At 37.3% G+C, this 16,634-nt stretch overlaps 1 protein-coding gene across 4 annotated transcripts in view; it reads left to right on the forward strand.

The window, feature by feature from the left end:
- The first annotated feature begins 775 nt into the window (after nt 1–775).
- Nucleotides 776–16,634, forward strand: part of Tmem196 (transmembrane protein 196) — a 50,197-nt gene continuing 34,338 nt past the window's right edge. For 2 of the 4 annotated variants that reach the window (XM_069997241.1, XM_069997243.1), the window contains exon 1: nt 776–1,886. In XM_069997241.1, coding sequence (XP_069853342.1) covers nt 1,722–1,886 — 165 coding nt within the window. In that variant the 5' untranslated portion in view covers nt 776–1,721. The remainder of the gene's footprint in view (nt 1,887–16,634) is intronic. The other 2 variants (XM_069997242.1, XM_069997244.1) reach the window with 1 other exon arrangement.

The raw sequence follows: 16,634 nt of genomic DNA on the forward strand, positions 1-16,634 counted from the left end.
CTGAGAACTCAGCTTTTGAGAAAGATAATCCACACCTTAGAACCTCCCTGAAGCCCTCCAACCTCCTGACTATCATTGACATTTTCTCCTGAGGTAAAAATCAGGGAAATGAAAGTAGGATGCAGGCCTAAAGATTCCCAAACATCTAATGCCCACATGCATCAATGATGACAACCTCAAAATGCCCAAGGCACGCTTTAGCTCCTTGCCCTAATGATTTCTTCAAGACCAGATTTCAAGCACAGTTATCCATTGAGCTAGACTTTATAAACAATTTCTGCTCTAGTATACTACTTGAGACCCACTTGAATGAGAGAGTTAGAGAGAGAGAGAGAGAGAGAGAGAGAGAGAGAGAGAGAGAGAGAGAGAGAGAGAGAGAGAGAGAGAGAGAGAGCCCAGCTATGCTCATCTGAGTGTGCATCTCAGGATGGTGGTAAAGGCCTGAATTTCAGGAAGCGAGGATCTCAGAGCTGGTGGGGGCAGGACAGGGGTTGGGGACAGAAGCCACATCACTGTGGAAATGGGGGGTGGGGGGTTCCAGCCCAAACTTCTTCCTTTTTGTGAATGCAGGTGGGCAGACTTCCTTCACGGGCGTCCTTAGAGTCCTGGTGACTCGGAAGGTGGCTGTTGTGCATCCCCTGCGCGCGCTCCCTTCCTGGGCTCTCTGCTCTCCCACACGCCCGCGTACACGCAGAAGAAAGTTTTATACAGCCAGAGCCCGCGTTGACGTAGGCATCGCCTCCCCTCCGGGCTGGAGAGGAGCCCGGAAGGGAGCCCTGGGGGCGAGGTGGAGGTAGGGGAGCGGGGTGGTTACTTGGATTCCTATGGTTAGGGTCCAGGGGCGCAGCAGATCCAGAGCCACCCAAGAGTCTTGGATCCTAGACCCACAGATACCCCAGGCGTCTCCCTCCTCCGTCAAGCACCTAAACCCCAATGAGGTCATAGCAATGAGAGAGAATCGGATCAAGAGAGAGGGGGAGGAAGAGGACGAGGACGAGGAGGCAGAAAAAACCCAGACGGAAAGAGGCCATCAGACAAGGTCGCTTTTCCTGGCGACACAGCCACGGCGAGGAGGAGCGTGGTGCTGAATATCATCGGCTCGGCTCTGCCGGGGACCGGGCACCCGGGGACTCAGAAGCACTTAGCCTTACCAGGAAAACAAAGGCGAGTAGGCGAGGCGGGGAGGCAGAGAGACTGGGAGCCGGCCTCCTGCTGTCATCTCCCAGGAAGCGATGCCCCTCTCCCCAGCCTGGCTCAGAGAAGCGAACCTGATGGGTTTGGGAAGCTGAGGAGGGAGCGGATTTCCCTGCGGAGAGCTGAGACGCGGCAGAACTCTGGACAGCGCCCCAAGAGCCAGCGATGGGGCTCCGGCTCCCTCCACCTCCCCTCGGGTCCTGCAGGTCTCTGATCCTTGAACGCTGGGCTACTGATGTGCGGTCTTGACTCACACCCAACCCCTCAGCCCAGGACCCTCCATCTACGATCCCCCCAGAACGAACGTGTCGGGAGGTGGAGTCCCTCTTCTCTACCTCCCGCCAGACCCGGGAAGACCAGTCTCCAGCTCCGGAAATCCAGTCCTTGTGGATAATGTGTCACTGGTGAAGAAAGAAAAGTTTGGGGATCTGGTAGGGGGTGGAAAGGGGTAAGGAGGATTGTGGAAGACGAGAAGGTGGATGGTTGGCGTTCCTCTCTGATCTGAAAGGGATGATGACCCAGGAAGGATGTGCACCAGCGGCCAGATTATTGGGAGCCTCTTGGTGCTCTCCGTGCTGGAGATAGGGCTAGGGGTGTCCAGCGTGGCCGTGGGGGCGGTCAGCTTCAGCCTGGCCCTCCGAGAGCACAAGCCGCAGCTCGGAGACTCGTCCCCGGTATGGAGCGGGGTGTGTGTACGTTGAGCCATTTCACTCTTTACCTATTTAGGATGATGAGCAGTGTGCGTGCTTGCTGTAGTCACTGGGTCACTGCCTCCACGGGAAACAAAATCGTAAAATCTCCTCTGGCTTTGCATGTAGGTCCCTGGTGGGCAGCTTGGCTTCTTGATGCTGTTCTTTTCCTGGGTGGTTTGGGGCAGCTGGAAGGGGAGGGGGGAGTCGGGTTGTTATGCTTCCCTTGGGTTTGAGAGCAAATTAACTGGCTTTGTTTAAACTTGAGAGGAAGAGGTTCAATATCCACTGGCTGGTGGGGAGAGGGGTCACACATGTCGATAGCAGACTCACTTGTCTTTTGTGCCTTTGATGTGAGAGCTACATTATTTTCCTGTACCAGAACAAGCATGGTCGTTATCTGTCCATACAACTCTGGGCAACAGTGCCCAGGGTGCATCCAAGCAGCCCCAAGATGACAGAAGGGGTGGCTGGTGTGTGTGTGTGTGTGTGTGTGTGTGTGTGTGTGTGTGTGTGTGTGTGTGTGTGTGAAAGGAAGGAGGTGGGTGAATATCATACCAGAAATCATTGTTCTTCATTTTTCCTTTGCTGGTTTTCTCAGACTTCACCTCTGCAAACTCCTGTAAGTTCTAGGCAATACAGTGATGAGAAAAGGAAAACCATTCTAATTGGGCAGCACCTCACCTTAAAGAGTAACTTGGGCAAATTCCATAATTTTCTTTGGGTCAAGTGGCAGATTCATCTAGCTTCTTGTTTAACTCTTAAGATACATCTCAAGGAAAGTGTTGTGTTTTTTTTTTTTGGTGCAAGACAGACTCGAACCCAGTACTTGATGCTTTCTCTCATTGGTTAGCTCTCTACTGAGTCATACCTCAACCCCTCAAGGAGAGTCATAAGAGGTCCTTTGCCTTCACAGCAGATAATAATTATGCACTGTTCCTAATGAGGATCTAATTGTTAAAACACACACACACAGCTTCTTATTCAAGTTATAAGGCTACCATGTCCTTTTGGGTCTCTGGTCTTGCTCCTAGATAATTTACTAAGAATCCATTCTGTCACTGATAGATAATGCATGGTGTACTTAATAGCCATTGTTTCTGTATATAAGCTTTGAGTCACTAACGCAGAAACAACCACTTAGAAGTTCAAGAAAAATCAGTACAAAGTGAATTGCTTTTGAGAGATGGTCTATCATGCTTAATTCTAATAAAATTGTGTTTTGGATGGTTAGTTTTTGCATTTTATTTTTCTAGTTGAAATAAATAGGTTTAAATTACAGGATCTGTAAGGAAAAATAGTGTTTATTCTAACACCAAGTTTTCCTAAGAATCCTTGTTCTGAATTCAACAAGTTATCAATACCCTCCAAGTAAGTCTCTCGTTCTTTATTATGTAGTTTGGGTCAATGTATGTATCAAATGTGAGTTTGGGAAGGAAAAAGAAGCATCTTTAATCTGATAATTCTACATCTTATATGTGGCTACAACTTTTGGGGGAGTTGTTATTATCATATAGTTAGAAGTAAGTTAAACTTCATTATGGACTGTGAAAGTATAATGCCAACACATAGAGAAAGGGGGAGAGAATATGATGTTTTGATGACATAAGAAGAAGCTCATATAACCAAATCATTTCTCACTGATTACAGTCAAGAAGCTGAGTAATTAAATGTGAGTTGTCTTTAAGTAATACTAAAGCACACTGTCTATGGGTTTATCTTCAAGAACTAAAAAAAATGATTTCACTAGCTTGGAATTGTATAAAATAATTTAATTTTTCTCTTCTCAAAATAGATCAATATTGTCTAAATGAGTATGTACCAAAAAAGTAAAAGAAAAGAAAATTGGAATCAGCTCCAGGAAAAGCAATTGAATCAGTTATACTGATATAGCTGTTTTATAAAGAAGTGATTCTATTTCAAATGACTGTTTACAGTAAGCAAAATTCCTCTAGCAATAGTTTTGAATGCTACATTGCCTACTTCAGTAAAATCAAACAATACATTTGACTGAATGAATGAATTGGAAACAACAATGCCCAAACAGTTGCTCACTTTCATAAATCTAACATAAAAAGGTAACATTTTTAAAGAAATAAATAGCCAGTTGGGAATCACTATGTTTTTCAAATTAGAGACAAGATAAGTAAATTAATGAAATTGTTTTCATAAGTCCATTGTGGCACCATCTAAACTATCATTTAATCCTTTCACTGATTAATTCATCTAGTCAATAATTGTTAAGGGTTCAGAATCTTTCCTGTAGAGACCATAAAATGATTCAGAGCACTGTCATCAAAAGAGTATCACCTTGTTTAAAAACAAGATGAATACATCACTGACTTTGTCAGGGGTAAGAAGTTGGAATGGGACCTCAGATCACAGGAAGAAGAGAGAAGTTGGTGTGGTCACTAAAATATCTGGTGGAAGAAGTGCTATTTTACTCTTGATATCACAAAGCTATTGGAATCAAGTATCTCAGTGTTAATATATATATATAACAGAGCTAAGGTGTGAATTTGCACTACATAGTTACAACTCACAGAGGTATCATTCCCTGGTTGAGTAAATAGCCAAAGTTTTCTCCTTCATAAAATAGGATTTTTACAAGGGACAATCCAAATAACGTTGTTAGAAAAGTGTGTGGCCTGAAGAAGCATCGGGTAATAATGAGCAGCTGATGTTGGATGAGACTTGCAGTGGAAAGGGTCACAGGAGAGCCTTTGGGGGCTACACAGATGAAGGCAGAGTTCTGGGCTGGGCTGGGCTGTGTTTCAGGAGTTGGCTCTTCTGTCTTCTAGGACATGAGTATGTGACAGGAAGGTAAGGATAGAAGGAGTGATGGGGCCAGAGACTGAGGAAATAGATTTTCCTCATATTTTAATAATAATAGCAAAAACAGTCGTTACTGTTTCTTCTTTCCCAAGAAAACACCAGGAAAGCTCAATAGAAAATGAATCTCTGTGGGAACTTATAAGTAAAAAAAAACTCTGTCTTATTTATGAATACCAAATGAGATCTTGCACTAATTAACCTGTCAGCATACACATAGAACCAGACTGTGTTTTGATTAGTGCTGGGAAGATTACTTCAAAACATTAATATCATTATTACAAGATTTCTGAATTAAATTGAAAAGTCAATGGCAGTAAAAGCTTAACTACGGGGGATTAATTTTCTATGGAGAGGCCCTGAAATCATAAGCTTTTATCTAGGAAAAATACACTACATTTTTAGGCAGTTACTTTGATTATTCGGTCTCAAATTTGCAAACATTTTTAAAAGTGGCTTTAGAACCAAGTAGTATTAAGATAAAGAGCTTTAAATTGATAATGTAGAGGCTTATGTAGATTATTTCCAGCCACTATTTCATAGTCAGGCAAGGCAATTCCCATGATCAGTCTTTAAAAGGTGTGCAATTAATGAGAAAAAAGTCATCTGATATAATTTTATAAATGTGTACAGCATTTGATTTTCTTTGTTCTTTTGTATTGCTGTATGGTCACTTGCAATGAAACCACAAAATCAGAAAGTGTAACTGTTAGGTGACAATAAATGAACTATTGAGTAAACTGCTTTGGAAAAGACATAGTCATGTGAAATAAAATCAAGGCATAAGATTTATTGACAAGAAGTTAATATACAGCATCGTGTTTCCAATTTCCTGCCAGAAATCAACCCTCTCAGTCTCCAGTGTACCTGGTCCAGTGAGAATGCACTGAATTCTATATGGAGGCCTCAATGTAGATCCATGCATCCTTGAGAACTTTAGATTGCTGCTCTAGGAAGTTGGCAATTGACAATCTAAAAATTTAGATGGTGGCTTTAAGGATAGAGACTCATGCTGAATCGCATTTTATTTATACCATGCTACAATTCCTTCTATCTACCTCTGATAATTATTCTGTACAATTTAATTCAGAACAAATGGACTTTTTGAAGTCTAGTTTTCCTACATGTAAATCAAAAGGTAGCCTTTTGGAGTATTTAAGACTTTTATTTATCTTAAATCATTTAACATTTGAATTATTTCATTGCTTCTTTTCCCAGAATACCTATGACAGGTATATCATAATTTTATCTGATTGCTAGATCTGATGTTTTGCTTGGGTGAAATTTATAGCACAATCAACGCACATACCTGTTCAGTAGGCTTTTGATTCACCATGGCAACAACTCAGCCAATTTGAAGAGCTTGTAGAAATTCAGCTCCTCACTGATCCATAGCACAGCAATACGAGGGAAGTGCAGTTGCTGCTCCAATACATTAGTACTGATATTTAAATCTAGCAAAATTATTTAATAACAACATTTTAAAAGCTCTTCAGTTACTTCAAACGCAAACCATTTGCATCAAGGGTCAAAAAACCCACCATGCAGGATACATATTCCTTATTAGGGAAAGTAATCACTTCCCTATTTTCAGAAAAAAATAATACAAATGCATATTATGTCCCCATTTTATCTTTAATTTTAATTATACAAGTAATCCATGAATATACATATTAACAATTATACTTTGAAAAATAGTGAAGTCATCTTTCTTATCAACATTAGTTATCATTATTATCACAGTCTCAGACACATTTTTCCATATGTAAATACTTTATGGAGGAAGGAGTACTGTCCAATTGCAACCAAGTTTCTGGAAATAATAAAGGCTATCTATAAATTCTGCAGAGCACAGGTCAAACCTATTATATGACTCATTTTCATTCTAAGATGTTACTATGTACAGGATGGGCTTAGGCAATTTGATACGTTAAGTAAACTAAGTATGCTTATTAATCAAGGAAGTATAACATGTATCAAAAGAGGCATAAACATAGGTAGATTCATCTCTGATGTTTACTGAAATGATACAATGGAAGAAAAATGTTGGAGACATTATTGATGAGATTTTCTTAGTCAAAATGCTGTTCTTATATAAGATATACCTGTTGGAGTAACAAAATTGTCTCTAGAATTATGACTTTTATTCAAAGGTACAACTTACTGGAAGTCTTTGACTCTTAGGATTTAGATGAAAATATTTGCATCAGTCACTTAGTTGATGATGTTCTGATAGAAACATGTACTGATCAAATTAAAAACTGAATTTGGGCATTTAATCTAAAATGTTTGGGTTGGCTTTTTGAATGAGCTTACATAACAAGTCTATTTAATATGTATTTTTATCATGGTAAAACAATTAAAATTTTTACCCATTTGCTCACTCCTCTTGTAATAGTTAATCATACTTGTAGAAGTAAGCTCTTCCCACCCATCCAACCTTAAATGGTTACCTTTAATCTCAATGAAAAGTGCAATTAATTTTATTATATGCGAATATGCAAGTGTTTAGGCATGTGTACTTGAGCAAATGTACATACACACCACACACACACACATACACACACACACACACACACACACACACACACACACATTCCCCACTATACACATTACATCCAAATGGAAGAAAACTTAATAGCTTAATATTTAAATGATGTTGGGTCAGAAGCATCCCTTCACCTACCAAATTTTATTTTACTCTTATGTTAAAAGAAACACACACACACACACACACACACACACACACACATATTAAGTACCTCTTCCCTGAAATGCTTAAGACTAGTTTTCAGTTTTTCTCAGATTTTAGAATAAGTATGTAAAACAAGCTATCTTGTGATAGAGGTCACAAGTCTTAACTTGATATTCATTTCTGTTTCATACAGTCCTTATACATACAGCCTGAAGATAACTTTATATAGTATTTTATGTCACCAGCCTTTTGACTATAATCTATTATGTGAATATATACCACTTAGGGTGACACAGAAAATGTTTGGATTGTGGAGAATCTCAAAATTTCAGGTTATGGATACTCTTATTATACATGGGTATACACACACACACACACACACACACACACACACACACACACACACATACACACTGCTCATTTATTCAAATAGTTCAAAGCTAGGCAAAGCATTTGAGTTTACTGTTTGTGTAACCTAGTGAAGATACCTAGTGACCACTATAGTTTTGTGCTTGCTACATGACAAATGCAGAGTGTCCAGATACTATGAGGTGACAGTATTTCTTTTATGGACATATTTTTGAAAGAAAAAAATTGTGACTGATCTTCTCCAGATAATTTTTTAGTAAACATTCTCGTGATAGTAAATCTAATGTATATAAACTTATTTAAATTAAATGGCAGTCAAGTTGAATTTATACAATGCAATATAACTGTTTCAATAGATGTTGCAATTTTCCCCAAGCTAGTTTCCTGATTTGTAAAAAGAAGGAAATCCTGGTACTATTTCATTCATTGTTATGAAGCTCAGAAGAGTGCAGTTATCAACTGTTGATATTAAGCCTGGCAAGAGGAAGTGCCAACTGAGCACTAAGTACTCAGCGAGTACTAGCTGCTGCCTTACTCCTGATATCCGTATAGATCCATGATTGCCCAGATCCCAGGGTCTACTAACTAGAGTACTAATGAGAGACTCTCAATATTTCCTTATAGCTTTAATCAGCCCTTGTTTCACTTATTCTTTTGGTCCTTCATGTGCAGTATGTGTTAAGTTGTGTTTAGTTTGTTTTTTTTTTATTTCATTTGGATATGTAACATTAGCAGATTCAAAAGTATATTAAAACATCTCTAATAGGTCAGGTAAATATTTATCATAAACTGAATGAAGAAACACCTATTACTGTAAGACATCTTTCTCTCTCCTTTCTTTTGAGTCAAAAGGAAGTCTAAACTATCATAGAGAAAATAGTAATCAGATCAATTAGACAATTACATAACTAAATATACTAGGCAACTCAAACAATGGGGATATCATGTCTGTAAGTGCTATTTATATTATAAAACAACATTGTCAGAAACACATTTTTAGGACTATTTAAGTCCCAGAAGCACTAAACAAAAGTACAAGTTAATATTTCAGTTAAACATACTTATTATTTTGTAATCTAGAGTGGTTTTATCTATATTTCTAAAGTAGATCTTGAAACAATGCATATTACATGTTATTTATTTCACAAATGCATAAATTAAATATGCAGATTTCAACAATGATAAATACAACCTCAATTAGTGTCCAGGATTTTTTTGACACCTGAGAAGCCTGTTCCTTAGACATAATTGTGGGATAAAAGAAAAACATTAATGGTTAAGTGAGCAAACTCTGAGACAGCATGCCTTCATCTGTTAATCTTGTAGAAATAATATCAGACATGGCTGCTGCTGTTAATTGTGAACTAATTTCCAGAAGTTACCATATTCATTGTTATTTCTATGTGTAATAAGTTTGTATAGATTGTAATACTTTATGAAGTTTAAGTAGGAAGTGGAACTTACCTACAGTACTACCAGTAATATTTAAGCCATTAAATCAATACTAAAGCCCAAAAGTTTCATTTCAACGCCTGTACTTTTTCTACTGAATTATATGGACATTGGAAATCTTCATGAAAACAGTCATTTATTGAGCCCTGCCTGACCTATTTGTTCTCACACCTTTGAATATAGGAGTTTAAGGCTAGATACTTACTGATCATTTTTCTACTTTCTAGATTACACTGGTACAGTCAATCAAGGAGCACAACCCATGTGTTACTAGAAATGTACAGTGTTAAGGTGTTCCAAGTAAAATTTCCCACCCTTAAGCTTTAAAGCTTGGCTTTAAAAATTAAACAAAAACTAAATTGTTTGCCTTAATGATTACTAAATATTGTAAGTTAAATCAGAAATATACCGATAACAAATCCAATGTGTTCAAAATGTCCAGAATCATTGCCTGGGCAAAGATGACTTCCTCTTGGAGGGACTGGGAGGGAACTTCATGTGGGTTTGGGATTCAGGCATGCCCAGCAAGCAGAGAAACAATATGCTGAGCAGAGCAGAGCTAAGAGGATGTGTAAAGGAGGGTAAAGGAGAAAACAAAACAGAGTATTTGGGATTGCTGAATGAACTAGCCCTGTTAGAGCAAACATAGGTTCATGTTAAATTGATAAACAAAAATCTACCTTCCATAACTAACATCCCTACATTCCTAATGGAAATATTAGCCTGTACTTGATTCCCAGCTATGCTTGGAGATCCCTGCTAGGTATATTGTTCTAGATCACTAAGCCAAGGCTTGTGGGCTCTGGCATCACTACTAAGCTGTTCCAGCATCAGGTCCCAAGAAGTAAATTTTAGATTAAAAAAAAAAGATGTGAAAAAGTCTTGCTCTTTGAAGGAAGTGTAAAGGTACATCACAAATATAAACATATCTTTGAGTACATTTCCTGTTGATAATGGATTTATAAGCTTATAACTTCCTTATATTTGAGTATTTCCACAGCCGCTTGACAACCAGGAATAAAAATGTACATTTAATTGGAAGTATTCATGAAACATAACAGACAATAGATTTGGGGGCTATAAAATCTGAATTCAAGTTCTAGCTTTAGTATTTTCTAGCTGTTGCATTATCACAATTACCAATTAGTTAACTGATCTTCAAAATAGTAATGCCTCTCATCTTCCCTCAAACATCTTAAAAATTAAATATACTATTTGTACAGAAATTCAAAACTTGTGTTGCCAAGACAGTAGTCAGTCACAATGACCGATGTCCCAATAGTGATTAAATGCTTTAACCATTTTCCTTCAAATTCATAACCTGCCTATGATCTCTGTGAGTTGTAGGAATATTTCATTTTTATACATTTCTGAAGAAGACTTTATTGTAAGATCATTGATGAACACATAGCTTTGGACTCTAGGCTTATTGTCATTTAGGTTGTACCTTCTCATAAAAGCTATGTTATACTGATAGTATTTTGGACACTTGCAATGGTTGTGAGTTAGTGTGCATGTTCCAGGGTCTCAGGAGCTATGACTTCAGTTAAATGTGAGGATAAAGACAAATATTTCACCTCTACTACCAAATAGAGAATTGGGCCTATATTTTTCACTTTTTGGTGGTTTGGGGAGAATTGTTAAATGCTATTTTTTTTCCTGTTTGTTGTCAATTGTTTTCCTACATAGCTTATTCTAAGGAAGTAAAATAATGATTCCATTATAATAACACCAAAAACAGTTCATATTTATAATAGAGTACATTGCCTAAGAATTTTTGTTATTCCATTTATTTCATCCCAGAAATCACTTAAGGAAAGATTTTGGTGGTAGTGACTGAGGACCAGAAAGTGAAATCAATAACAAGAGTAGGAAAAAAAATCTAAATCATGTATAAAAAGAAGTCTATCTGGCTGGGTGTGTGCACTCACCCAAGGGCAAGTGGAAAAATAAGCAGCTCCTAGGAAGATGATGATGAACTATCACTTATATGTGATATGGGCTGCATTTAGGCTGGGAGCATCTGGATTTCAGAATAAGGTCATAAGATGACTTTTAAGCAGCTGCAGAGTATTCCCATAACTGATGAGCTTTCAGAAACTGCAGTACAGGTTGGATGGACGTTCAACTGTTACGTTGTTCTAGGGATTCTGGGGAAAAGCGTAACTGCCATCTCCTTTTCCTCTTCTTTCAGTAGTTATTTTCAACTCCATAACAACAGGTCACAAATCCAAGTTGGCACATACCCAAGGGTGTAACTCTTTTCTTTCCCATCTGTAAAGCTGTCATCCACATTGAAACTCACTTATAAATTCCATATATGTCATGTTGAGAAGTGTATATTTGAGTGTTGTACTAGCATGTCACAGTGTCTAAGTTAATTTCACTCTCAGTTGATGAAAATATTTCAAACAAAAAATACAAGCAAAAAGTTAAGTGACTTGTGAAAATCACATTAATACTTCTGTTACATGTAACTGTGCTTCGTAAGTTATTATATATATGTATGTGTGATTTAAGCTACTTTAATATATAGAATGTTATCAGTAACAATATTATCTAATGATCAGAATTGATCATACCTCCTTATTACCTTCCAAAAGTAATCATTTCCTTAAATGTTCATATATATATTTTTTAATTGTAAAATTTACCTATGATATTTGACTAAATAGAAAATTATCAGGAGATAAATTCTCATTATTTTGTTGATACTGCCCATGAGATAAGGTTTATTATTTTTGTTCTAAAAACAAATATGAATTGTGACAATAAGATTTATTCGAATAATTGACATTTAAATATACTGCAAATTTGAAGTCTTTTTCATGAAAAAGTTGTGTGTTTTGCTATAATTTTCCTCATCACTTTTGAAGCTGAAACATCTCTAAAACCAAAAAATCTTATTTATTAAGCATGCTTAAAATACTTGGTAATAATTTGTTAAGAAATTTTTTAAGAAATTCTATCGGGAAAGAAATTTGGAACAGAACCGAATGCATAAGGAATTACAAACATAAACGATCATATTACAGAAAGAGTGATGTGGTATGGAAAGTGAAGAAATGGCATTCTGAGAATCAAGGCACATTCTTTCTCTGTGTTGAAAGATTTGGGTCCTGGTCCAGTGGGAAGTGTCTGAGATTTTATGGATAGGGATTTATTTAGAAGTGTTTGACGTGGAAGGAAGCTACAGGTAGGCCTAATGATTTCTTCAGAGATTCTTTCTTGTATACATCTTTCTTTCAGTTACTTTGTGGTCTTTTAAAAGTTTTTCTCTGTTACTCATCTTCAATTAATACCATAATAGTATTTTCTCCCTGAGTGATGTTTTAAAATTTCTCTGTTTGCTGTGGGTGCGTCTCTCTCTCATTTGATTTGTTAAAACACCAAGATGGCCTGGTACTAATTGAGGAAAGTTTATCCCACCAACACAGCTGTTTTATATTGCTTCCTCTCGGGTTTTTCCTTTTCCAATATGGTTTACTCTATTTGTGAGAGGTCATGACTCTATTGATAAAGATGTACATTTACCCTTTCCAGTTAAATTGATTATGAAAATTTCTGAAGTGGAAGAAATGTGATATATGGAGCTGTCAGCACATCATTCTGTGGTAGGAAAAAAATTAGTGTAAGCTTTAGGGAAAAGGAACACTGCATAATTAGCAAGGTTTTCCATGCACTAAGAAAAGAAATGAATATAAATAGGAAAGCAGAAAAGTGGCTTGTTGTAAAATGAACAATGTTAAAAATGCAGAAGAGTTGGAAGCAGGGAAAGTCAAGACCATGGAGGAGATTTATAACATGGAGAGAGAGAGACAGAGACAGAGTAAGAGACAGAGACAGAGACAGAGAGACAGAGAGAGACAGACAGACAGAGACGAAGACAGAGATGGAGAGAGACAGAGAGACAGAGAGACAGAGAAAGACAGAAAGACACAGAGAGAGAGAGAGAGAGAGAGAGAGAGAGAGAGAGAGAGAGAGAGAGAGAGAGAGAGAGAGAGAGAGAGAGAGAGAGAACACCCAGGGAAGTGGAGTGGGAGATGGCTCAGGACCAGAGAGTCCAGAACTTAGGTTCACAGTTATGGGGCAAAGTTATTGTTGAGGTCTATGGCAAAGACCCTGGATGTGTCTGAGGATCATGGTCTCTACTAGATTAGAATTAGTCAAAAAGATCACTGACAGGTGAGCCATCATAGAAGGAGAGCCTGTGGAAAGCCAGGAAGACTGGTTCCTCATTCTCATTATCCAGCTTCTCTCACTCCTCAGTTTTCTTTCCTATCAGATTAATTTAAGTTTGATTCCAGAGCTACCACATTATGTGCTGAATATCTGGCAGTGAATATAGTTAGTATGCTTCCTGATTTCTGTAGTTTAATTTTTAAAAGATACATACATCATACATACACATGTACATACATACACACATACATACATTCATACATATACATACATTTGAATTAATGAAACACAAATTTTTGCTATATTGAACAGGAAAAATATAGGTATTGAGACTATAAAAGGATTTCACCGACAATGGGCAATCAGGAAAAGAACCTTTAAAGAAAAAAAATATATACTGAAGGATGATAAGACAGTACTTGATGAAGACAAGGGACTAAAACTGTTCCAAGCTGGGGAACAGCCAAGGAAAAGATCCTGTGATAGAATACCAGAGTGAAGAGCTGGCTGAAAACCAGAGCAAGGATCATGACAAGTGAGGGAAAGGTAGAAAGCACTAGGTGACATAGATAAGCAAACAAAAAAATCACTTTATTTTTATGCACAGGCCATGAATTTGACTGCACCCTAAAGTCTTCTTTTTGAGACAGGGCTCAGGCTGACCTCAAAGTCATAATGTAGCCCACTTCGCATCAAATTCACTGTTCTTCAACCTCCATCTCCTTAGTGCTGGGATCATAAGCATGTAACCCCAGCCTGATTTTACCCTGTTTATTTTTTAAACTGCAACTTTTAAGAAAGAAGGAGGAAAAATTGTATTTTGTTACAAGAAGCTCAATCTGGGCTTCAGTTGAGAAAACATATTGGGGTCAGTCAAACAAGTTAAGAAACCACAAATCCACACAAGAGGCTAAAATATATGACTCAATGGTAACTAGATGATACTGGAGGTGGTAAAATGCAAGCCTAGATTTTTAAATATGGAGTGTTTGATCTGTGTTTGATCTGTATTTGATCACATGCTATCAGACAGGAAGTGTAAAGAATTGTTGAAATTAACCAAATGATAGTATATTTTTTTATTTAATCATTTGAGAAGTAGATAATTAGAAAAGAGATAGGAAAATTCTGTGTGTGTGTGTGTGTGTGTGTGTGTGTGTGTGTGTGTGTGTGTGTGTGGTAAGAAAGGCCATGAATCCATTTGCTCCATGTTTAGGTACAGATTACTGTTAGATATGAAAATGGAGAGATTCTATAGTCCAAGATAAAAATGGGTCTAGAAAGCTAGCTGTTCTGATAAAACCGCTATATTGGAAATCTAATATAGGAGTAATCTGTAAATATAATGTATGGAAACCGGTAGAAACAACCCAAAGAAAGCCTTTCATTATTTGCCACTCACAGACCTGGTAATAATGACAGACAAGATGGCAGAGACTAACTTCCACAGACAGTTTTGGCATGATCTTCCCAGTGCTTTTTATACCAAGAACAAGATGGAAGATCATTTTTAAGAAGTTAGGTAAACAAGAACTATTGATCAGTTTGCCTAAGTAAATAAATTGCTTTCTAAATGCTTTAAAAAGATTCCAAATATCAGTTATCAAACAATATTCAGAGGAATTTGATCTGAAAATGTCCTACAGCTATAGATATCTGCCCCTACTTTTCTTTTTTATTTCTTTTATCTCAGTGTTGAGTCTCATACCCCAGAGTATCACACTTGCTAGGTAAACCCTTGTGCCACATCCCAATCCCTATGTTATTTTTCAGATAGGGGCTATGGTTTTATTCTGGCTGAGCTTGGGTCAAGTTCTCCTGAGCCACACCTCCCAAGTAGCTGGGATTACAAATGTGCTTATTCCATCCTCTGTGCCCAGTTATTTGATTTTTAATTCAAATATGTAAGGATGAAGATTAGCAGGTCTATTATCTAAAGTACTTACGAGCAAATACATGTGTAAATATTATGCTGTCATCTACCTGTTGTTTGGGGAGGGAGGTTTGGTTTTAATTTGTTTGTGTGTGTCAGTCATGGGGCTTAAACTCAGAGCCTTGGCACTGTCACTGAGATTTTGTGTTCAAGGCTACAGCTTGAGCCACAGCTCCAGGTCTGGATCTTTTGTGGAGGATAGTTAATTGGAGATAAGGAGTCTCATATGCTTTCTTGCACAGGCTGGCTTTGAACTATGGTTCTTAGATCTCAGCCTCCTGAATAGCTGGGATTACAGGTGTGAGTCACCAGTACCCGACTAATCTACCTGCTTCTAAAACTTTGTAAAATATTCCATAAAGGAAAATAATTTTAAATTGCTAAAGAAACATGTTTTCTATAAGTTAATGAATTTTCCTGAAAATGACATATTATTCTGCTTGATGGATAAATAAAATTTGCGTGTATACAATTAAAAAAATATGTATACAGCCAGACGCTGGTGGCTCATGACTGTAATCCTAGCTATTCAGTAGGCTGAGATGTGAGGATCATGGTTCAAAGCCAGAGCTGGCAGGAAAGACCGTGAGACTCTTATCTCCAGTTAACCACCAGAAAATCAGAAGGGGCACTATGGCTCAAGTGGTAGAGCATACCTTGAGCTGAAGAGTTCAGGAACAGCTCCCAGGCCCAGTGTTCAAGCCCCACAACCAACAAGAACAACAAAAAATGTGTATACAAATCAAGTGTATACAAATCATGTGTATACAAATAAAAATGTAATATATATGTAATCAATAAAAAGCAATATATTATATATAATCGAAATAATAGCATAGGCATCAATGTACAGAATTAAAAACCAAGATTATACATATCTTTAATATCAAAGTAAAATTAAGAGTTGGGATAGAGGGGTTGTCAGTGAGAACAACAATAAACAAAAAGGTCTATATGAGAAACTTTATGGAGGAAGGTTCAACAAGACTGGATAAGAAGCAGGTTGGGAAAGGCAAAATTTTGGAAATTGTGGCTTTGGTTATAGAGAATGAGAGAAATTACTGAGATTAAAAAACAAATAAAGATATTTTATACAAGTTATGCCTTGTATAAAATTCACAATTCATTTATTTATAAATGTCCGTGAATCTATTATATATAATTCAACTATGCTTTATTTTATTAGATATTCAATGTAGAATGATAAAACAGGTCTCTCTTTTCCTACATTTATATTCTTTTTTTAAATTTTATTTTATTTTATTTGAGAACATACTGTACAGAGGGG

This window comes from Dipodomys merriami, unplaced genomic scaffold (genome assembly GCF_024711535.1).
Source record: "Dipodomys merriami isolate MVZ:Mamm:240054 unplaced genomic scaffold, mDipMer1.0.p SCAF_5, whole genome shotgun sequence".
Classification (NCBI taxonomy): Eukaryota; Metazoa; Chordata; class Mammalia; order Rodentia; family Heteromyidae; genus Dipodomys; species Dipodomys merriami.